General features: G+C 34.7%; 1 protein-coding gene across 1 annotated transcript in view; it reads left to right on the forward strand.

The window, feature by feature from the left end:
* The window catches only part of LOC150107424 (uncharacterized), a 185,242-nt gene that overhangs the window by 67,988 nt on the left and 91,932 nt on the right, over nt 1–25,322 (forward strand). The window contains exon 5 of the mRNA XM_090391285.1: nt 2,678–2,979. Within this exon, the coding sequence (XP_090247411.1) occupies nt 2,678–2,979 (302 nt within the window). The remainder of the gene's footprint in view (nt 1–2,677; nt 2,980–25,322) is intronic.

Here is a 25,322-nt window from a genome sequence, read left to right on the forward strand (position 1 = left end):
TTTTCTATCTTTTAAACACATACTTTAAAGCTGTAATAGGTAGAACATTGTTGAAAATGTATGAAATGTCATTTAGATTTCTTTTATATATCAATTAAAAAAAAGTAAATAATTTTTTTTAAATGATAAAGTAAAGTAAATAACAAAGTAAATGTATAAAAAATAATAAAAAAATTAAAAAGACCACACCTCAAGTACCAGGGTTTATTATTATTACTCAGGACTTCCATGGAATGATGACATTCTTTGGGAAGTTGCTTTACACATAGCCTGTCTATATGAGAAGTGCATAATACTCCTTAAATCTGTTTACTGTCTATTCTCACTCCCCTCTCACACAGCACATTCCATTCAACCACTCTCCATGCAAAAAACTATTTCCCACTCTCTTATTATCTTTGCACTTCAACAGCTTTCAGGGATGGTTTCTTTCCCTCATTCTACCATATGAAAAATCTCCCCATTATCCCATCTGGTAATTTTGTCTCAATAGCTTGCATGTTGAACTTGAACCTCTTCTATCCACAAAACTCTGCAGATTGCATTCCCTGAGTATTATAACTGATGTTCCCCAGTCATATTTTTTTTTAACTCACTTTGAACTGTTCTAAGGTTTCTTCGTCCTCTTTAAATTCTAGTGCCAAATCTGATCAGGATATAGTGTGATTACAGATATGGTCACCTGGATTCCTTGGTGATGAAGAGGTGGTGGAGAGGATCTAGAGGCAAGTGACAAAGATTGTGGCAGGGCTGTGGAATGTTTCCTATGATGATAGATTGAAGGTCTGTGGGCTCCAAAAACTAGCTGACAAACATAAGAGAACAGATATAATAGAAGCATAAAGTTATTAAATGGGTTTTATAGGTTTTGACACTGATGATTTTTTTTCTGTTCAGTGCAGGGAAGGAGAGAATGAGGGGTCATTTCTGGAAATTGTGGAAAGGGAAGAATGTGCTTGAAGGGTGCTGAATGTGTTGAATGCATTGCCAGAGATGGATAAGTGCTTCATCTGTGATTGAGTTTAAGAAGAAGTATGATAGGTATTGTATGAATAATTACTAGTGTGTCAATATAGGGTCTCCTGCGAGAGCCTTCTGACTCCATGGAGATACATGTTACAATAATAATAAGTACTGCATATCAGCAGCATTCCTGATTACCCTATCTATCTTTGCATCATCAGCAAATAACTGTTGCTTTGTCAAATCCTTTCCAATATCATTAATATACAGATTGAATAACAGTGGACCAAGCACTGATCCTTGTTGTACACCACACTAGGTACCTTAAATCTTGCAGAGGGATGTGATCTATATGGATCACATTATGAATTCTGATATCAAAATTTGATATGTTAATCTCAGCTCTTTACTTTATGCAGATGATATTATACTCTTAAATAAATCCAGGGCAAGTCTCCAGGATTCCCTGACCAAATTGAATAACTGCTATGATAATTTTGCTATGAGAATCAGCATTAAAAAGACAACGATAGTGAAAGTAGACAAAAACATTAACTTCATCCTGAATGGAGAATCTGTAGAATATGTAAAACATTTCAGCTGTTTAGGTGCAATATTTAGCAAAGATGGCACATTAAATTTAAAAATAGACAGCAGAATTAGCAAAGCTAGTATGATAGGAAGTCAACACTGAATAACTTTATATGTAATAAGAAACTAGTTGTATACAAGACAGTGTTCGAACCAATTTTAACTTATGTATCTGAAAACTTGGTTAGAAATAAAACTCTTGATCAAAGACTGGAGACCACAGATATGAGAATCCTGAGAAAGATTAGGGTACTGAACAGCTGGCATCAATGCCAGTATCATATTAAAAATGAGGATATTAGGAAAGAACTTGACATTAATAGCATTTAGTAATGTGTTAGCAGAGCTGATTTCAGGTGGTATGGCCACTTAAACAGAATGGGTGAGGAGAGATTAGCTGAACAAGTTCTTTACCAGGAAGGCAGGAAAAAGACCAAGATGTAGGTGGATTGATACAGTAAAAAGTGCCTTAGAAGTCAGAAATATAAGATCTGATAATATTGATAGATAACAGGCTAATCTGGAGGAAAATTGTTGCTAAAAAGTTAGTAATGATGTGTCAGGAATTTGATGATGATGATTTTATACAGTTGCCAAACTAATTTTCCTTACTATCTCCCTTTCATCAACCTCTGTACCTTGGTCTCTACAACATCTAAGTTAAAAATCCTAGTCCTCTACCTTTCATCATACATTATCAAAGCAAGCAGTGCCATTTCCTCTGTGTCCTACTGTGGGAGGGTACAATTCATCATAAGTGGAAACTAATTCTCTGCTACCCCATTTTCTCACCCTATCCTACTGATAGGATATAAATATTATTTATAATAAACAGATAGCAGATCTCTGACCTAATCTAGCTGTTTCTCTACATATTTGTTATTATTGAGTTTCTGATTCCTCCAGGGAGTCAGACCTTAAAGGGTTAACTGTGATAACATATTTATTTTGTTGGTGTTATATACTAAAATAATCTTAATTTAAAACATTCACCATTATGCTGATGTTTATGAAATGTAAAAAGCTGTATTTTTTTTTTGTTGTTTTGTTTTTTTTCTGTTACTACATCAGATTAAGAGATATCAAATTTGTATATGATAAGACGTTTTTTCTTTGTGTGCAGCCCTTTTACTAGAAATTTAAAAGTTAAAGCTATCAGTACCATATATTCAGAAACTAGACAAGGAAAATCTATTCTCAACCATTACAAGTCTAAATCTACGAGTAGAATAGCCAAAGATTATATTTCTCCAAATGGGAAGTTGTCTTATTCAGGCATTGCTACACTTCCAAGGAAGAAGAAGTTTATGAAGATTAAAAAATTATTTAGTAGCTCTAGTGATGAGAATGGTGAATATACTGATAACAAAAACTGTGATGGTACAGATGATGATGATGTGTTTTTGAGTCCATCTAAATTTCATGGTAAGTGTTTTAAGACTTATGATAACATGAATTATTTTTTAAACTGTAATTTACCACATTACTTTCTGCACATAAAAACAGTTCATAGGTGTATTAAAATTATTTTAATTTGGTCAACTGATTACACTTTTATTGTAGCAACATTTATAATAAAAGCTTCTTTGTGAGCAGGATTCCAAGATAATCAATCTTTAATTCACCCATGGTTCTAATTCTTAACCTTTTATTGGTAGGAATATCATAAAATATGACAGGAAAAAAAAAAAAAATTTAAAACTATAATCTGGAACATTTTCTCTAAAATTTAGAAATTGGCCCAGTCAAATATTCATAACGTTTAGTTAATAATGGTTTAGAAGACTCCTTAAGATGTTTTTTTTTTATCTTTCAAATTACTCCCTGTTTATTTGCACTACAAAAATAATTCTCATATTTTTAAATGTATTGCATTGATTATAATTTATTTCAATATTATGACTAACAAAATAGAATTTTCCAAGTTCTATAAAATGCATGAGACCCTTAAGTGGCAGTTGATCTTAGAATAATAAAGATGAAGGAAGATAATCCTAACTGGCTTGAAAAAAAATTGTTTATAAATGGTGTTATTATTTGTTTTAATGTGTCTTGAAATTCAATCAAAAGTCATGAGACACTCCTTCAATCAGTAAAATGGATGTCACTTAAAGGAGGTTAGTAGTTCACTTGGAAGTTATTTCATTCCTGTTCATTGAGCAATGAATAGATGAGAATTAAAGGTTTAAGAGTGGAAATGATAGTCAGTGTCATTTTAGGAGAAATGTTTAGCAGCTTTGCACAACAATCAAGCATTTCCACACAACATGTGACACTGAGCCCAAAATATTGACATGGACCAAGGAATCCTAGAGATCTCTCTCTCTTTAGAAATGGGCACAGGTAATCACATGTTTGTTTCAATTATATATAGATAGCAGCATGCCATGAATTTTTCACAGAAGAGTTGCAGTCTCCACTGTTAATATTAATAACAGTGAATTCACATCACTGTTGTGGCATTTAGGCAGTCATGGGAACAAGCAGTGATATTATCAGGGCTTGAAAATTTTGTGCTCACCAGCAATTAAGCAAATATCTCAATGTGGTGTCAGCCTGAGTAGAGTATTATGGTTTCTTTTTATGTTGTGCCCATACACAAGAGGTTGATTGATCAACCTATAGTACATTAGTACCATGCATGAGTAGTGATTGGGAAAGGAGGAACTTGTTTACATTTGATTTAAATGATTGTAAATTGTATTCCTTGGGAAGCAGGTAGGAGACTGTTCCACAGTGCAGCAGTTGCAGGGATGAAGGAGGAGGAAAATAAACTTGTTCTGTTTGTTTCTAGGTGTACTGTGAAGGGATGTTGAGCAGCAGCTCCATGTGTTCCAAAGAGCTTAGTACTGAATGAAGGAATTATTGATGTTATTTCAGATGAGCATTTCCTATGGAAATATTTGTAGAATATACATACTGCAGAAACCATACATCTGTGTGAAAGTGGAGGGAGAGTTGATTAGAGATGGGTCATTAATAAGTCTAATTGCTCTCCTCTGTATTGAGTCGAGCATTTTGAGAGCACTTTTAGGGGCCCCCACCCCATATGTGGGAGCATTAATATATCATTTGGCTGTTAAAATCTCAGAATTGGTCAATTTATAAACTTTTGGGGGTGATGTGCCTAATTTTTTACCTTATATAACTACCATTGTTTAAACATATATGTTAACTACTTACATATTTAGTGTGTGTATCAGTTTGAGACATGTAGAAATAACTCATGCATTTTATCAGTAGTATGTCACCATTTATTATAATTTATTTATTAATAATACATGAACATTTTCCCATGTTTTGAATTCTTACACTTATAATATGTCATTAATCACTTATGAAAAAAATCAGTTTCTTCTGTGCATTATTAACACAGAATGTTGTCAGAAACATTTGAAAACTCTGAACAAAATGAAATCCATAGATCTACACACAAACACAATTACATTAGTGAGTTTTTTTGCATTCTGATTAGCTCTGAAATATTGGCAGACAGATGGGGCCAGTGGTGTCATATCATACAATATAGCAACAACTGATTAAAAAAAAAAAAAAAGCTTATTTATTATTATTATTATTATTTTTTTTTTTTTGGAATCAGTATAAAGAAATTATATATTCTGAGAAAATAAATAAAAGAAATCTGTAATACTTCATCAAATTTCCATGTTTTAATATTCAACTATTAATGATTCAACTGAGTGTTCTAAAGATAAATGAATGGTAATGGACAAAATAGGTATTTGTAATGACTGGCCTGTCTCATTAGTTGCAAGAAGTAAGATGATAAAAATTATTTACAACATAAAACATGCCACGAAATTAAAATCACATAAATAAAACTGGTGAATAACTGTCCTTTTTTTTATATATATGTACTTGTCCAATAAAAAGTTTTGCTTTTCATGATAAATAGACAGGTACTTTTTTTTTAACATGTAATATTTCATCAAATTTCCATCTTTTAATATTCAAATATCTCACATTATATTTTAATATTCAACTATATTCTAGATATCACCAGATTTTAAAATCATGATTGTTGAGACTTAATTGTCAGATGCCTTAGTCTCAGACGTGCATACCTTGTTGGTTGCTTTGTGCACAAAGTGTTGGTGCCAAACAGATGAAACCACTACCTGTGGCCAGTTAAAGTATTAAAATATGGCAAATGTAGGAATAATATCCCAGATGATGATGATGATGATGCACTGTAGATTTAAGTATATAAATATAATTTGAAATAAAATGAATGAGTTTGAAAACAGTAATGGAAAGGCTGAATCAATCAAAATTCAGCCAGAGAGGCATATAGTGAAGCTGTCTGCAAGGATAGAAAAATTACAAGTTCATGGTGGGTGCAAAAAGTGAAAAAGGCAGTCCTGGAAAAGAAGAAAGCACATTGAACTTTCCTAACAAGGTTGGCAGGTGTCCTAAGAGAGCACAGAGAAAAATTTAACAGAGCAAAGCAGTGTGTAAAAGTAGTTAAACAAACCTATTGGGAGTACATTGGTAAAAATATAGAAGATAATTATCAGGACGGTAGCACGTTGTTCTATTGAAAAAGCTTAGAAACAGAGGAAGGAGTACTTTAAAAGGAATTAGAAAAAAAAACTAGAAGAATTGATGTTTAAAATAATTATCTTGAAAGACTTAATGTAACAACAAGTAACAGAATAGTGGTAGAAAATATTCAAGGAATGCAGTCAGGAGGACATATCAGTACATGAAGTACTGATATGTCCTCCTTCAAGCATGGATATGCATTCCTGACTGTTGAGCGTTTTTTGTCACAGTGCTATAACTGCTTGTTTCATTTAGCAATTTTTCGAAGTAATTACCCAATACTTCAAGGATATAATTTTCTCCTGTTTTCATGTCAGCTTTATCATCTCTAACTCCTTTTACAGCACTCTTTCCTCCATTTCTAAGCTTCTTCAACAATCTCCAGAATATTTTGTCACCTTCTTGATATTTATTTTCTATGTTCTTACCAAAGTCCTCCCAGGACTTTTGTTTAGCCAGTTTTACACAGTGTTTAGTCTGTATTCTCAATGAGCACAAGCCGACTTATTTGCCAGGAATTTTTGATATGCTTTCTTCTTTTCCTTCACCGCCTCTTTAAATTCTTGTGTCCACCATGGAGGTCTGATTTTTCAATCCTTGCAGACAACCTCACCACATTCCTCTGGCTGAAACAATCAGGGTTTTTTTCAAGGCTTGCCACTGAATCTCCAAGGTTTGGTTCCTGTTCTCAAACTCTTTCATTTTTTTTTTCAATAATCTTTGTGTATTTTAGTCTACAGTTCACATCTGAGAGCTGCTCAACTTTTGTTTGCTTTAAAACTTTCTTACATGTTATTTTTTTCAATATGAAATTCAGTTTTATCCTGCTCAAGACTAAATAGTGATCACTTCCAATTTCAAATCCTCTGTACACTCTGGTGTCCTGCACCAGGATGAAAACATCACTATCAACAATAACATAGTCAATGAGACTTTTCTTATTCCTTGCCTCTTCTCTCCATGTGAATTTGTGCACATTTTTATGTTGGAACATGGTGTTAGTCATAACCAGTCCATGTCCTGAGCAGAAATCCAACAAGTATTTGCCATTATTATTAACTTTGCTCTTTTCTCTAAATTTTCCCAAAATATTTTTGTATATCTGGAAATCATTTCCTACTCTGCTATTTAGATCCCCAACAAGGAACCAACTTTTCCTTTTTCATTGTGCCAGTTGCTTTCTCTAAAGCATCAAAAATTTCCTCCATACAGAGATATATTATTATAATATTTATTGTATTTATATTCAATACAAAACACACAGCGAATATTGCAAAAATCAAATGCATATATTACATTTTTTGCCTCTTACCGTTTGGTTCTGAAGACGATGCGGGCTGTTCTGGTAAAATATGAAATACTGTCCTTTTTTTTGAGTCTGTTTCTGCTTCTTCTGATTGTTCATGGGAATTTTTTATATTTTTTTATCAGCCACTTAACCATCTCAGGGTTAAATTTTTTAACGTAGAATAGATCAAATAATATCACCACTTACCGATACTGGCACACCACAGACTGATAACATGAAATTAGTGAATATTATCTGAATAAGGGAATCCCAGGACCAGGAACATTTTTCTCTTTAGTGACTTTTCTTCCTTTATGGTAATTAAGCCTAATGCGAAACAGATAGCAAAGGCATGTTATTAAAACGTGCATATGATTGGTGTGGTATTAACAAAAGATCGCAACCGAAAGATAAAAGAATAGCTGACAATTGAGATGAAATGCTAACTCTCTTCAACCGATGTGAAACTGCCATAACATTCATTATATATATATATATATATTACTTAATTTTAACACTTTTATGAATTTTAACACATTCAGTTGAATTTTATTGCTGCCTTGGGAAATCGAACTCGCACACATCTAATTAATAACAATAGTTTTTAGTTAGATACTGTGTTTGCCCATGCAGCATATGGTTTTGTTTCAGTCTATACAGCATAGTTTCGGTATGAGGGAACATGTGACTCATTAATTCGTGTGTTTTTATCCCAGTTGTCTAATTGCACTATTTGTTGAGAAATATATTACACAGACACCTCATACCTTATTCACTGCATAATAAAAGTACTTGTTTTTATTGCCTCTGCAGTATAGTGGCTGTTAGGGAGGTGTGTTGTTTACCACTGCAAGCAAGTTATTATCTCCCTACACGAACTTGTTTAAGCTTTTTTTCATGTGTGAAGTATATGCGAAACTTTTATTGGTTACAGAAAATAGCTCGGATGACAGTGATAATATAAAAGGAGTTTTGATATGTATATGAAGTCAATATCAACTGTCCCTGATTACGAACGCGTGATGAAAGGGACAGGAAGATTTGGAGCTTCCCCGGAGAGCATTCGAAGTAAATACAATTAACCACTGCTTTGAAAGGAAACATATGAATAAGCAATATTTACTAATATTCATTAAGCACCGAAATATGCAGGAAGCAAAGTTTGTGAACCAACATCATTGTGTGAATTTTTCCATTAAAATATAAAAAATAACAAAAAAGAAATAATAAATAATAAAAGTTAAATATGTTTCTTTTAAAATAAAAAAAATCGACTTAGTCTTAAAACATTTTAAATTTGTTTTCATTATTTCACGGCCCTCTCAACAAAACCTACGGCCCACCGTTTGGAAAGCGCTGCCTTAGGCGATAGAAATATAAGATCTGATAATGTTGTAGTCTTAACAAGTAACAGACTGATTTGGAGGAAAATTGTAGATAGGAAGTTAGTAATGATGTAAATTTTTCATGTAGTACTATCATATCCTGTACACCCCTTGATGGTATATGTCAGGAATTTGAAAGATAATGATGGTAAATTAAATATGGAAATAGACAACAGAATCAACAAAGCTGGTATGGTAGGAAGTCAATTGAATAAATTCATTTGGAATAAGATCGAAATTAGTCAGAACACTAAATTAGCTGCATACAAGACAGTGTTCAAACCACTTTTAACTTATGGATCTGAGTGGGTCAGAAGTAAAACACTTGACCAAATACTAGAGACCACAGATATGAGAGTCCTGAGAAAGATTAGAAGCATGAATAGATGGCATCAATGGCGATATCATATTAAAAATGAGGATATTAGGAAAGAACTTGACATTGTCAGCATCCAGGAATGCGTTAGCAGAGCTAATTTCAGGTTGTATGGTCACTTAAACAGAATGGGCGAGGAAAGATTATCAAAAAAGTGTTCTCTGCCAAGTTGGCAGGAAAACGACCCAGAGGAAGACCAAGATATAGGTAGATTGATACGGTACAAAGTATCTTAGAAGATAGAAATATAAGATCTGAATAATGTTGGAGTCTTGACAAGTAACGGACTGATTTGGAGGAAAATTGTAGATGGGAAGTTAGTAATGATGTAAATTTTTCATGTAGTACTATCATATCCTGTACACCCCCCCCCCCCTTGAGGGTACATGGCAGGAATTTGATGATGATGATGATAAGAATATCATCAGCAAATCTTCATCATCATCATCAAATTCCTGCGATGTACCCTCAAGGGGTGGGTGTACAGGAAATGACAGTACTACATGAAAAAATTACATCATTACTAACTTCCTATCTACAATTTTCCTTCAAATCAGTCTGTTACTTGTCAAGACTCCGACATTATCAGATCTTATATTTCTATCATCTAAGGCACTTTGTACCGTATCAATCCACCTATATCTTGGTCTTCCTCTGGGTCGTTTTCCTGCCAACCTGGCAGAGAACGCTTGTTTTGCTAATCTTTCCTCTCCCATTCTATTTAAGTGACCATACCACCTGAGATTAGCTCTGCTAATGCATTCCTGGATGCTGACAATGTCAAGTTCTTTCCTAATATCCTCATTTTTAATATGATATTGCCATTGATGCCATCTGTTCATGCCTCTAATCTTTCTCAGGACGCTCATATCTGTGGTCTCTAGTCTTTGGTCAAGTGTTTTACTTCTGAACCAGCTCTCAGCTCCATAAGTTAAAACTGGTTTGAACACTGTCTTGTATACAGCTAATTTAGTGTTCCAACTAATTTCTCTCTTATTCCATATGAATTTATTCAATTGACTTCCCACCATACCAGCTTTGCTGATTCTGTTGTCTATTTCTATATTTAATTTACCATCTTCAGTAAAAATCGTGACTAAGTAGCTGAAATGTTTTACTTGTTCCACAGGTTCTCCATTCACAACACAGTTGACATTTTCAATGATTCTGCCTATTTTCATTGTCTTTGTCTTTTTATTGCTGACCTTCATACCATATCTATTACAACAGCAATTGAATTTAGTCAGAGAATCTTGCAGACTTGTCAGCAAAGAGCTGACATTAACATCAGCAAATCTTAAGTTATTTAATTCCATAAATATTGACTTTATTGTTGGACCATTCTAAATTGGGAGAAATGGTGTCTCCTTGCCTTTTTCCTTGATTTATGTGAAATTTTTGCTTATTTCATTAAGAATAATATTTGGTGTAGCATTTCATAAATATATTTTATTATGTTAAGAAATTGTTTTTCAATGCCATAATCTCTAAGAGCTTCTATTATTGATGATCTTTTTTATGCAATCAAAAAATTTTTAAAAATCTATGGCCATGTGAAGTGGGAGGTTGTATTCATTGCATTTTTCAATAAGCATGCTTTTTGACTGAACATGATCTATTGTACTGAAGTTCTTTCTGAAACCAGTTTGTTCAGAGGTTGTTTGACCTCTGAACTCTGAAGATAGATTAGAATCAAGTCTGGTTTCTAATCTATTGGTTATAATTCTAGTGAAAAGCTTACAAATGTGGGATAACAAACTAAAAGGTCTGTAGTTTTCTAGTTTTAATTTACTTCCTTTTTTATGCAGTAAAATAATATTTGCATTATTCCATATTTGGGGTGTTTCTCCATTTTTTAATGCATCTATTGAAGAGGATTTTCAATTCTTGTTTTTGAATATCCCAACTTCTTTAATCATCTCTATTATTAGATCATCCTCCCCAGCAGCTCTATTGTTTTTCAATTGTTTTAATGCTTTTTTCAATTTCAAAGATTTCTAATGAAGATTTATCAGACGTATTGTCTTAGTCTATTTTTCTGTTGATTCTGGCATTTTCTTTCTATCTTCACCTTTATACTGATTCATGCAGAAATATTTTGCTTCTTCTGTGATTTCTTGTTTGCTAAATAATTTTTTTCCATTTAGGTCTTCAAGAGCTATAATATTCTTTCTTCCAGGCATTCTAAGATTATTTCTTAGAATTCTGATGTTCCTATTTGCATCAGTGATTTTTTGGATTTATTTTTTTCTTCTTCCTGGTCAATGCTTATGTCTATTGATATCTTGAAGTTATTATCCCTATTTGTGTAAAGTGTTTCGGCTTTTATAATATTTTTTCTTTTTTATCATACAACTCTCTCACTTTCTCCGATATTTCTATTTTTCCTCACACCATTCTGTGATCAGTGGTGATAAACACAAAAATCTTTGATGATATGAATGCTTGAAGAAAGTGTAAAATCTAATTCATTTTTCATTGTGCCATTCAGGCTCGGCCAAGTCCATTTTCTGTTGGGTCTCTTCTTGAAGAAGGTATTCAAAGCTTTGAAGTCAGTCAGTTGCAAGAAGTTGATCAGCCTGTCTCCCCTTTCATTCCGAAAGCCTAATCCATATTTTCCTACACGTTTCATTATCGTCCCTTTTGACTCCCAATTTAGAACTGAAATCTCCCATGGCTATTGTATATCGACACTTATCTTCATCTGTGCTTTTTTTTTTTTTTTTTTTATCACTTTCACTTGTTGAGCTATAAACTGTATTTTGATATGTGTTCTGTCAATCTTTAATTCGACAGAAGTTACTCTATCAGATTAACCTTTATTGGTAGATATTCTATTCAAAATTCTTTTACTTATAAGAAAACCCATGCCTTTTGTTTGTTTTTGAATCTTCAAATTAAAGATGCCAAGAAATTATATTCTTGGTTTCATCCTTTACCCAAGTGTAAGCAAATAAAAATTTGCACACAAAGTAGCATCATGACTGGGCTACTTGTATATAGAGACTAATGACTTCACGTTAATTGTCTTAGTATCCCATAATGCAGTGCACATATCCTTACGGACATGTATAATGCTATGCATTATGGGAAGGACTGCTACCCAGACCGGTTTCAACGTTTATTGAGGTCTCCTCATTGGGAGCCAGACCCAGACGTGATACTAAGGTTGAAGTGATGCAGAAGTCATATTTCCATATGCAAGTAGTCAAAAGTTGTCACACTTTATTACTAAAATACTCTGGATTGGAGATAGCTGTTGAAAGTTTTTTTCACTTGGTTATACTATAAATTAAAGATGCGAAGAAATTATATTACTGGTTTCATCCTTTATTCAAGCATAAGCAAAAAAAAGTTTGCATGTGAAGTCGCTTCGTGACTGGGCTAGTGGTTCCTTTCCATAATACATAGCATTGTATATGCCTGTAAGTATATGTGCATTACATTATGGGATACTAAGGCAACTGATATGAAGTTATCAACCTCTATATACAAGTAGCCCAGTTGTGATGTGACTTCACATGCAGACTTTGTTTGCTTACACTTGGATTAAGGATGAAACCAAGAATGTAATTTCTTGGCATCTTTAATTTATAGTATAAACAAATGAAAAAACTTTCAACAATGAACTTGAATCTTCTGGTCCTTTCCAGTAAAGTGTATTGCCCGAAGACAAATTTCCTCTTTTCTTTTAACTTCTGGTATTCCAATGATGTCCCAGTGTTCTTACATTATATGTTATTAAAGTTATAGAGTAGTATTTCCTTCTGTGATATTTTGTCTTTATTGTGAATTTTTCCTGTTGAATTGTTTTCTCTGCTTCATCAGGTTCTGCCCTCTAAGGGTGGGTTAAAGCAGCATTATCATCTTGCTGGGAAGTAGTAGTAGTCAAATCCAGTCTTTGCCTCATTTGGCCTTGGGCAATACGGTCTTGCCTTCTTTCTTCTTTGTTGCATTTGGGGGGGTTTCATGATCTAATTTCCGATACTGACCGGACATTTTGGGAAATGTATTTTTCTGCTTCTGTAAGCCTTTTAAAATGCAATTTCTAACGCGGAGACAGATGCCTGTGTGTGACCGTTCATCTGGAATGCAGATGTCACTGAAGAAAGTTTATCTACCCGTTCAACTGTTGGGACTCGAAGTCTTCATTTGGCATAATGACTGTTGACTTCATATTTGCATAACCCTGATAGGGGGCCCTTACTGGGTGCTATCAGCAGGCCAGCTGAACCCAAGTTTTTTCATGAGTTGTTACTTTTCTCTCTTCTCCTTTTTCATCTGGGCTTGGGACCTGCAATGGCAGAGTTAGTATCCATCTATAAAAAGGAAAATAAAACTAAATGTGAAAATTATAGATTAATTTCCCTATTAAGTGTTATACATAAGTTTTATGCAGGTGTACTGAAGAGGCTAAGAAAAATTGTCAAAGAGAAACTTGAAGAACAAGCTAGGTTTCTTGCCAAACAGGATCATATTTTCACTTTAAGACAGATAGTTGAGAAATCATGGGAATATCACAAGGATTTATGCTTAAATTTTGTAGATCTGAAAAAGACATATGGCAAAATGTCGAGAATAAATGCTGTTCAAAACACAAATGGGACGTTAGTAAGTTGTAAATCAGCAGTTTAATTGAAGAGATACACTACATTATACTGAGTGATACGCAGTCTATATTTAAATTGTAAGTCAGCAGTTGGAATTGAAGAGATTCAGGAAGATGGTATGATGTAAAATCAGTTGTGAGACAAATATATACTGTCTCCACTGTTGTTCATCATCTTTATAAATCACATTGTGAAGAAAGTGGCATTAAACCAGATATGTTAATCTCAGCTCTTTACTTTATGCAGATGATGTTATACTCCTACATAGATTCAGCACAAGTTTGGAGGATTTCTTAACTAAGTTGAAGAACTGCTGTAACAAATATGGCATGAAAATCAGCAATGAAAAGACCAAAACTATGAAAATAGACAGAAACTTCAACTACATTCTGAATGGAGAACTATAGAACAGGTAAAACATTTCAGCTAATTAGGTCCAACTTTTGAATACGATTGCCAGTTAAATATGGAAATAGACAATAGACTTAGCAAAACTGGTATAGTGGCAAGTCGACTGTAAAATTTGTATGGAATAAGAGAGAAATTAGTTGGAACACTAATTAGCAGTATACAAGACAGTGTTCAATACAGTTTTGACTTATGGATCTCAGAGCTGAGTTCAAAGTAAAATTTTGATCAAAGTACTGGAAACTACAGATATAAGAGTGCTGAGTAAAATTACTGGAGTGAATTTTAATAACACAAAAAATTAACTGAACTCATGAGGATGCACACTGTATCGACTTTAGCATTGAGCAGATTATTGTATTATTTGTAAGTTCCAAGAATTAGTTCTGGAACATTCTTCATGGAACAACTCTTCCGGCCTTCTGAAAAAGAATTATTTGCAACAACTTGCACACTACCTAGTTTGAAGATGTCTGATATTCCGAATGACAAATTTTCTTTCAAAGATTTCCTTGAAGATTTATCTCATAGACTGAAGCTTAGACCAGCAGTTCCCAACTTATTTTAATCGTGGAATCCTTTCCACCTTGATAAAAAATTTTGGAACCCTGACAATTTTTACTGATTATAAATAAAACAACAAAAATAATTTATTGAAAATACAAGAAACAGATTTTAGCAAATATTAATTCTGGTAATTAATGTGAAGGATTAAACTTCTTCTTTTCTTTTAATATTCTTTCACAATTTAGTTTAATTGTGGACAGCTGAATTCTAATATCAGGAGTGGTCCAACTTATTTCTATATTTTGTTTTTGTTGCAGTGTAGAGCAGAAATCTGCTTTCACACAAATGTGTGATACTAAACGGCAACAAACAACGAATTGCCTTTTTTAATAAATTTGGATATTCTACTTTGAGTGTCACCAAAACTCCTTTTATGAAACTTCATTAAATTTTACTTTTATTTGATTGTTTGATGTCAGGTCCATGAGATTTTCATATTCTGGAGTAGATAGTTCCTCTGGTTTTTCTTTTAATATTGAAAGGATTGAAAACCGAATAGTTATTCTAATCTTTTAGTAGAGGAAAATATTCATTTAATGCCACATTTATTAATTTTAGATGACAAATAATTTCTTTTTGAATTTCCTCATCGATTTCCCAGTTTGATTCCTGTAAAAAGTCATTTAAATTTGGAAATGGATCCATATTATTTTCTCCCTGACTTTGTACCATCTTCTCCCAACTTATTCCATGAGTCTTCATAAAATTGTCGATTCATTTAAATATTATTTCTCCTGTTGTATTGGTTTGTAAATTTTAACAGAGTGACATGTCTTCTTCAATAGAATTGTTGTAATAATGGAATGAAAACTAATAAAATTGATAGGTTTGTCTCATCTAATTGTAGAATACTCATCATATGACTGAAGTCTTAAATTAAGTTCCTTTTCAGTATCCTCATCCATATCATGAATTCTGCCTAAAACTATTACTTGAGAAAGAAATTTTATCAATTTGTTGACAGGATTTCTCATTGAACATGCACTGGACAACATCTTTTATGCATAGTTTTATGAGAGTTTCAGAAATTGTATGCACTTCACCTGCAAGCACTATATGTTAGCTTACATTGTAGGAAGCCATTGTTGCCCTTTCATTATCCGACAGAATTTTTGACATAAAATGTTTAGTTTTGGCAAGTGACTCAAGTTTTCTTTCAAACAAATTGACATCTTTATTTTTATATTCTGAATGGTTCATTTCAAAATGTCTGCACAATTTAACTGGTGCTAATGAACTATCTTATTGCATAATATACACACTGCATCAGGTGCTCAGGATTTCCTGTGATTGTGAATCAGAGTAATAAATAACTCTAATCGTATTTATGTTTTTTATGACTTAATGATGACATATGGCAAACAACACTTCCCTTTTTCTTGATTCATCTGCTACACAAGTAATGCTAGTACCTTGATCTGTATTTTCGTCAATATCCGCTTTGCCAGACTTGTCACTAGAAACGTGAACTGTTTGCTGCACTTTTTTAAAAACTCCTTCTCTCAACCAGCAATTCATGATATTTTAATTTCGGGTATAGACAATTGTAATATGAATTTATATGATGCCCACTTTATTTTTATATGAAAAGACGTTCGCGCGGTTAGCCTAGTGGCTATGCACTTCGTAACCATGTGCCTGGTGAAGGAGTGTCCTAGGTTCAATTCCCATCGGTGACGTGAGGAGCTGAAGGATCTTCCTCAGCCATAGCCAAGTTAGCTGGTCTTGGATGTGGATAGTAGGGTTTTTTCCCCAGTTTATTCTGGGGTTTTTCATCCCACAAAGCAGGCAAACCGGCCTTGAGAACTCAACACTGCAGGCCATAGGATATACCAGGGCATAGGGCTGACCACCTTATCCTGTGAACAGATTGAGGTCCGATGATTAATAAACCCTCGACACCACAAGGTAAAAGAGGGTATAAAGAAGATGACATGACATGATGACAAGTACATAAGACATCAAAAAATGATTCAGTGCACAACACTACTGATCTATGACTGATATTCCCGTTCATGCCCCACCCAAGTACAGATGATTTTGTCAGGGGATATTATTATGACTGTTATTAAGAGAGAGGCATCCAGGAAGTCATTGTGGGAGGCCATACTATTAGATTTCACTGTCATACCTGTTCTTGAATTCATTTATGCTACTTGCACACAGTATCCAGTGGCAATCCATTCCACTCACACATTACTCTATTAAAAAAAAATCTAGCTCTAACCTCCTTATTGACAGCATTCATTTTCGACTTTCATGGATGTCCTCACATCCTTTTCCCACCCTCTATAAAATGAAAAATTCCATCTATTGAAATTCTGAATGACCCTTTTAGAAGTTTGTACATCTACGGCTGCAGACACTGTTTGCTAGTGTCTGCAGCCTACAAATTTTCAATCTATCTTCATAATCAATATTCTACAATCCTGATATCATTTTTGACACTCTCCTTTGCACTCTTTCTTTTGACTGAATCTCTCCATCAGAATCGCCATGGAAACCAGGAGATCAGACCTGCGTGCAATAGCCAGGTCTTATCAAGGTCTTGTAAAGAGGCAAAAGGACTTCTTTATCCTTACATGTGAAAGTTTTTTCAGTATTGCCATTATTCTCTCTCTGAGTTGTATTTACAATTTTTGCTATATGACCGTGAACTTCAACTTCTGTCTACTAAAACTCCAAGATTATTAGCCTCATCAGTTTCTTCAAGCATAATCCTACCAATATAATACAACATTGGATATTTGAACACACTAAGGTGCAATACTTTACATTTATTAACATTGAAATGACAGCCATTTTCACATGCCCACAATTCCAGCCTATTCAAATCATTCTACAAGTACTGCATATCAGCATCACTCCTGATTACCCTACCTATGTTTGCATCATCAGCAAATAGCTCTATGTCAAATCCTTTCCAATGTCATTAATGTACAGATTGATTAACATTGACCAAGGACTGATCCTTGAGGCACACCACTGGTTACATTGACTCTTGGAGATTCAGCCATCCTCTTATCCATGGCAATAGTTTATAATCCAATCCATATTCTCCAATTTATGCAGAATTATGGTAGAAAAAGATTTCTACCACAATACTTTTAGCAAAATCTAAAAGTATTATGGTATATCCATTCCCCTTGTCTAAGTCAATGCACCACCTGTGTGCAATGGGATTACCATACATTCTTTCCATTCTTCAGAATCTTTCCTGTTGTGAGACTCAAATTATATAGCCTGGTCAAAGGAATAGCCAGTTCAGCTGAACACTTTTAGCACCTGTGCTAATAACCCATCAATCCCTATTGTTGTCCTATTCAGTTTTGTACGCCTGAGTTTCTTCAGAAGAGGTAGCAGTGAACTTAATGTTGCATACACCAAGTTGATAGCTTTTAGCAAAATGGACACTCATTGGTTAATCTCCTCTCCATCTGTCACCCTCACACCATCTGCATTCAGAAGATTTATTCTTTCATATTCATTATTTCTTTTACTTGGAGCATATCGATAGAATTTTCGTGGGTTGTCTGTAGCTTGCAGATCCAGTTTCTTTTCATACTTGGACTTAGCTTTCCGTACAATAATTGTGACTCTTCTGGCATGCTGCTTATAATTATCATAATTGACATCATCCTTATGCACACAATATTTCTTCTACATCTTTTTCTTGCGAATCTCTTGCTTAATTAGATATACATCCATTTCATTCCTACTCTATTTATTCTTTGAACTCTAGGGACACATTCTGATATCGCATCATTTAAATATTTTTAAACACTTCCCACCCACTGTCAATATCCTTCCCATTCAGAACTGATACCATGGCACAGGACCGAACATTCCCTTCAGGTTGTAATAATTTCCTGCTTTGTAGTTCAGCATGTAACCTTTTCTGGATGGAATATTCATAAACTTAGCCACTTTCCAAGTAAGTACTGCATGATCACTATCACCAACTGGAGGCAGAGGCAGAATAGTTAGGTCTTTAACTGAACTCCCCCCCCCCTCCTCCAACACTATAATCATATCTAACACTCTTTGACCTTGAGTTCCTTCTGTCACATGCTGCTTGAGGAAATTGTCTGACAACACTCAATTAATTCAGTTTTCATTCTTCTCATCTGATTTCATAGCTACTCAATCAGTGTTCAGATAATTAAAGTCCTCATTATGATTAATATTTTTGCATCCATCATATCTGTTCGGTGATGCGTTTTTTCATCACTAGCAACCGATCCACCAAGTCTGCAACAACACCTCCACTGTATATTTAATTTTTTTAGATTGCACCTTACACCAGATGGCTTCAAACTCACTGCCACATGAAAAATTGATAATAGTAATAATAGTATTGTAGTCATAGGTCTCAACTCTTAACTGGATTCAAGACATTTGATCTCATTAGAAGCATGCTCTCTCTTCTCCTATCGTGTCTATCCTTCCTAAATAAACTGTACTCTTTGCACTCATTACTGGTTAGTCTTTCTGCTTCTAATAGCCAGGTCTCACTAATGCCTACAACATGAGGTCCCAATATATTAACCAAGGCGGCAAGCTCTACTCCTTTGTTTCTGATACTCTTAACATTCATGTACAGACAATAAATTACCTGCATGCTCTTTTTGCATACACTTGTCTTTGGTCTGCATGACACAGTTCAACAACTTGGAGATCTTTGTTCTTATCTAGTTATGCAGACATTGTTACATGTTTGATAGGTCTGAACCAGACAAACACAGAACCGTTCTCTCTTTGTAATAATTTCTACAGTAATAACCATTCCCATCATTAACACAATTACTTAAAGTTGTCACTCTTACACAGATTCTCACGATTCCTCCCATTAGAATTCAGTTTCCCTGACACTCTGTGTTAGGTCTTATATCAGTTAATAATTTTTCAAGACTCCTGATACTAAATGCATTCAAGTGTAGGCCATCCCTCTTATACAAATCAAATCTCCCCTCATACTCATTCCACACATCTAAAAACTCACATTTTCCTTCTACACAGCCTATGCATCGAATCATTTGCCATCATAGTCCATCTTAATTTATTTTTATCATATCAAGGTAATATACAGGGTGTTCGGGATAAATTTGACAGTTTCGTAAGGAAAAAGAAAATCTTCTTTGTATCTATTAAATTTAATGAATTGACAAAAAAACATTACAGGCAGAGTTAATTACAATACTATCAACAAGATTTACTCAAAATAACCACCATTAGCATCGATCACAGCTTCAATTCTGCTTCGGAACCTCGAACAAGCTGATGCTACAGTCTCGCTGGGAAGGGCCACAAAAACTGTTTTAATTTTATCCATTAACTGGGCTTTTGTATTACTGGAAGTGCGATTGGTGTCTTTTTCAACTGCACCCCATACAAAATAATCCATGGGGTTAAGGTCTGGGGAGTTTGGAGGCCAAACATTTGGACTGGTGAAGTCGTAGAAATTTTCAGACAACCATTTTTGACTTTTCCCAGAGGTGTGGCAAGGGGCCGAATCCTGCTGCCATACATATGGCCTACCATTGGCTACCCTTGTTATCCAGGGCTTGACTACAGTTAGCAACTCCATGAACAAAGCCCGAATTCCAATGCCAGGGTTCTTCAACACCTGTTCCTGCAGATTTGCGAGGAATTCTGCTGTACGAACGCAATCAGATCGTCTGCTAGGGATCTTTCTTCTTGCTACATCCTCGTAGTCACCATTGCAAGTCTCTAGTTCATGCCTGATTGTTTTTACTGTATTCAGGGAGCATTGGGCAGCAGTCGTAATATCCTTATTTTGATGGCGGGCACGAATCATCATGATACAAGTTATTCTCTTCCATGATTCAGGTGGGTTCCAGCTATCCATCCTTTCTGACATTTTGTATATGAATGAAGAAGGGTCCAAACTTTTAAATGAAGAGAAGTGTGTGTTAATACATGTAACTTACGGAAAAATATAATTAATTATAAATATGTCAAATTTATCCCGAACACCCTGTACTTAGTATTTTCACTTTCTCACTCTTGCCTATTCCAACAACCCTTTCATGTCCTCTCTCATACTGAACTTATTGCTAATTAAGTTGTTAGTGCCGACTATAGTTATGATGTTGTTTACTTTTCTTTTCTGTTTTTGAATTGCTTGCATTATATTTAAAATTTTTTGCACTGGGAAAACTTGACGTTATAACCTGCTCATCGATGGCATGTTTTATGATAGTCATAGTCACCGTGCCAAATAACATCCTTCTTTTTATAATCAACTTTGGATTTTTGTTATTACACACTACCTCACCTGATTCTATGCTTTGTTTTCCAGTAGCTGCTGTGAACTTTTTCATTCTCCCTGTGTTCCTCTAAATGCTGCTCAACTTTCTGTAGTTTCCTCATCGTCTGTCTAATAATCTGTTTTAGCTTAGCTATTGAAAGGGTGTGGCCCGTCCCTTAATGCATAACATTAGACATATCCGCAAGGAGATATGTTTTGCATTAGAGGAGATACTGAGACAGGAGTGTTGGTAGCTTGCTCCACCTTTGCAACGAGTTGCCCTGGTGTTGTACCACCTTACCCCAGTCCTGAAGATACTTTCAGGCGCAAACTTTGTTTGCTCACACTTGGATAAAGGATTAAACTAAATTTATTATACTCTAACCAAGTGAAAAATAAACTTTCAACATCTTTCTCTAAATCCAGAATAATTTATTAAAAAAAGGGTGGCACACCATTTGGCAATTCCTATAGGTAGAGATGCCCTGCTAAAGCTTCTGCCTGGTATCTCAACTTGGGCCTGGTATCTCAACTTGGGCCTGGCTCCCACTGAAGAGACCTCAGTAAAGGTCAAAACTAGTTTGGGTAGTGGCCCTTCCCTTAATGCATAACATTAGACATATCCACAAGGAGATAATACTGAGACAGGAGTGTTGGTAGCTTGCTCCACCTTTGCAATGAGTTGCCCTGGTGTTGTACCACCTTGCCCCAGTCCTGAAGATACTTTCAGGCGCAAACTTTGTTTGCTCACACTTGGATAAAGGATTAAACCAAATTTATTATATTATTAGCTTAGCTATATTGGAGGTTAAATTATTATAAATGTATGACTCAACAAACTGTTTAAACTAAACATATTTGGTCGTTTTATAATTAAGATGCAAACTTATTTAATACTGACCATTTACAAACACACTTACATTATAGCCTACCAGTTTTGCCAGCAAACTGTCTGGCTTTTTCAAGGCGTTTACGGAAAAACATAAAATCTAGTAAATGCAAATTGAAAGGAACAAATAAAACGTAAACCAACTAGTAGCTAAGGTTACACGTTCACGTGACAGAGAGGACTTATTGTTCTTATTCATTATCACGCATGCGTGTTTGTTGTAAACGTGTAATGTGATTACTGGCTAGCTGTAGTTCAGATTGATTTAGAGAGAGGATCAGGTTTTTCCACGAACTGTTTAGGATTGCACCCTGATTTCTGTTGAGGTTTTTGCCGGTTATTAACGCTATTGTGGCTTCCTTGAATAAACGATGTCTGTACTCATCATCCAGATATGGCATGGAGCTGTTTTGCTGTTTTGCCACTCTGTCGTATGGTTAGATGTACAGAAATGATGTGCTAAGCCAGAAGAGATACTTCTGTTGTGGTTTACATCACCAACATGTTCTTCTTTTTGTCTGATTTCTAAACTCCGTGAAGTTTGTCCGATGTAGGCAAGACCACAGGAGCAAGGAATGTAATATACTCCTGGATATTTGTAGAATGGCACCTTAACTTTTGGGGATCCTAAAACTTGTCTGATGCTGGTGGTTGGTTTGAAGACCACTCTGATGTTGTAGGCTCTTAGTATTCTGGCTATTTGATAAGAAATTGACTTGATGAAAGGGATCACTACAGTAGAAATGTGCTGGGAGCGTGATTCTTCTTGTCTGGGGTTGTCACCATATAGATATTTTTTGATGATGTTTGGAGGATATCCATTTTGTGATAATGTGTTGGCTATTAGTGAGAGTTCAATCTGTGTATCATAAACTTTCTGGCCCTATATTTCAACATGTGGATAATGCTCAGTTTGTATGTGTGTCTTGTGATGGTTTGAAGTATAATGAAGATATCTTCCAGTGTCTGTGAACTTTCTGTAAATAGATAATTTGACACTATTTGATTGTTTCTTTATCAAGATGTCTAAGAAATGCAGTTGGCTGTTGTTTTCCACTTCCAGAGTGAATTTTATCTTGTTATGTATTGAGTTGATTCATTCATTCAAAGTTCATAAAAGTTTATGGGCACTATTCTCCTTTGTTTTTGACAATTAAGAAATATCCACGTGAAGGACGTCCAAAAAGTGTAACAACACCTGAAATCATTGATCGAGTGCATGATGTAGTATTGGATGACCGGTGAGTCAAAGTGCGTGAAATTGCTGAGACTATAGGCAGTTCAAAAGAACGTGTAGGATATATTGCATGAAGAATTGCAAATGAAAAAGCTTTTTGCAAGATGGGTGCTGCGCCTGCTCACAGCAAATCAAAAATTCACTCACACGAAAATCTCTTAACAAGTGCTTGGAGTGTTTTTAACAAGAATAAAACTGATTTTGTACAAAGTTGGAGTGTTTGGAGCATTTTAACAAGAATAAAACTGATTTTGTGCATTGATTTATTACTATGGATAAGATTTGGATTCACCATTACACACCAGAATCCAAACAGCAGTCAAACAGTGGACAGAAGCCAGCTGTTCAGCACCAAAGACAAAGTTGGTTCCATCAGCAGGAAAGGTCATGGCATTGGTGTTTTGGGATGCTGAAGGCATTTTGTTTATTAATTATCTTGAAAAGGGTAAAACAATAACGGGAATATTATTCCGATCTTTTAACGAGACTAGATGAAAAAATTCGTGAGAAAAGCCCTGGTTTGCTGAAGAAAAAAAAATCATCTTTCATTAGGACAGTGCACCTGCCCACAAAGGTGTTTTGGCAACGGGAAAATTAAGGGATGTGCACTATGAATTGTTGGAACATCCACCCTATTTCCCAGATTTGGCTCCCTCTGACTTCTATCTCTTCTCAAAACTAAAACTCTTCCTCGCTGTCAGCGTTTTTCTTTGAATGAGGAGGTGATTGCAGCTGTAGAGTGGGTATTTTGCAGATCTTACTGAGAACCACTACAGGGACAGTATAATGGTGGTGGTGGAGCTGAAATAAATGTATTAGTCTTAAGGGATATTATGTTTAAAAATAATAATTTTGAAATTATAAATTCGTTTTTTTATTGTTAGACCGAGAACTTTTTAGACCTCTTCTTCTCTCTTCCATCATCTATGTGGATGATGATGATGAGGCTGAATGAATGCTTTCCACTTCTGTCTGTCCCGGGAGAGTCTGAACAATTCTGTCCAGTTTGGTGTCGCTTGTTGTGATTTGGTTTTCAGGTCCTCTTTTATTTTGTCTATCCATCTAATTCTGGGCCGTTCTTTGGATCTCTTACCTTTCATTGTTGTATTCAGGGCTTTAGATGGTAGTCTTTCTGTTCCCATTCTGGTCACATGGTTAAACTATTGCAATCTTCTTTCTTGGATTTTGTCTATTATTGGTTTGTCTATTATTACTTTTCAGACTACCCTCGTATAATGCTATGCATTATGGGAAGGGGCTACTTGTATATGGAAATATGACTTCTGCATTACTTCAACTTTGGTATTACTTCTGGGTCTGGCTCCCACCAATGAGACCTCAATAAAGTTTGAAACCAGTCTCGGTAGTGACCTTTACCATAATGCATAGCATTATACAGGTCCGTAAGGATATGTGCCTTGCATTATGGGATACTAAGCTAAGGGATGTGAAGTCATTAGCCTCTATATACAAGTTAACCATTCCTGAAGTTACTTCAGGTTCAAACTTTGTTTTGCTTACACTTGGATAAAGGATTAAACCGATAATATAATTTCTTGGCATCTTTAGTTGGAGAGAGAGTTAAGGTAGTAAATCTGTTACCTCAGTGTGATAAGAAAGAACTGAGGAGGCAGATCATAATTACAAATGAGTCAATACATACTTTTTAAATTTATATATTGAATTTGATGGATGAAAGAATTTTTATATTGCACTAGAGTGGTGTAAAGACTGATGTGTCTGACCTATAAATATCTCTGAAGTGGTTTGAATATTATGGCAAAGTTGGTGCGAAATTGCATTCAGAAATGGTTTGACAGATAATCTATACTTTTGCAATGAATAGCATGGGTTTAATAAAGTAAGGTTATGTTTGAGTAACTTGTTCATATTTTATAATATTACAGTTGAGTCAAACACAGAAGATGGATACATCATGCTACTTTTGGTCATTGATGAAGCTTTTGACAAGATACAGTGTGGAAGGCTTTACATAAGTTGAAGGATATGAGATTGGATTATAAACTCGTACTTGAATAAAAGGATGGCTGACTGACAGATATTAAAAAGTTGTATATGGAATATACAACTACATGTCTCAGACTGATCCTTGGATACACTTGGATGGGCCGTGTCACTAACTCTGCTGTGCTAAATCTGGCTAAGCAAGA

Source organism: Typopeltis vanoorti, chromosome 4 (genome assembly GCF_054136105.1).
Source record: "Typopeltis vanoorti isolate ZY-2024b chromosome 4, IOZ_Tvanoo_1.0, whole genome shotgun sequence".
Lineage (NCBI taxonomy): Eukaryota > Metazoa > Arthropoda > Arachnida > Uropygi > Thelyphonidae > Typopeltis > Typopeltis vanoorti.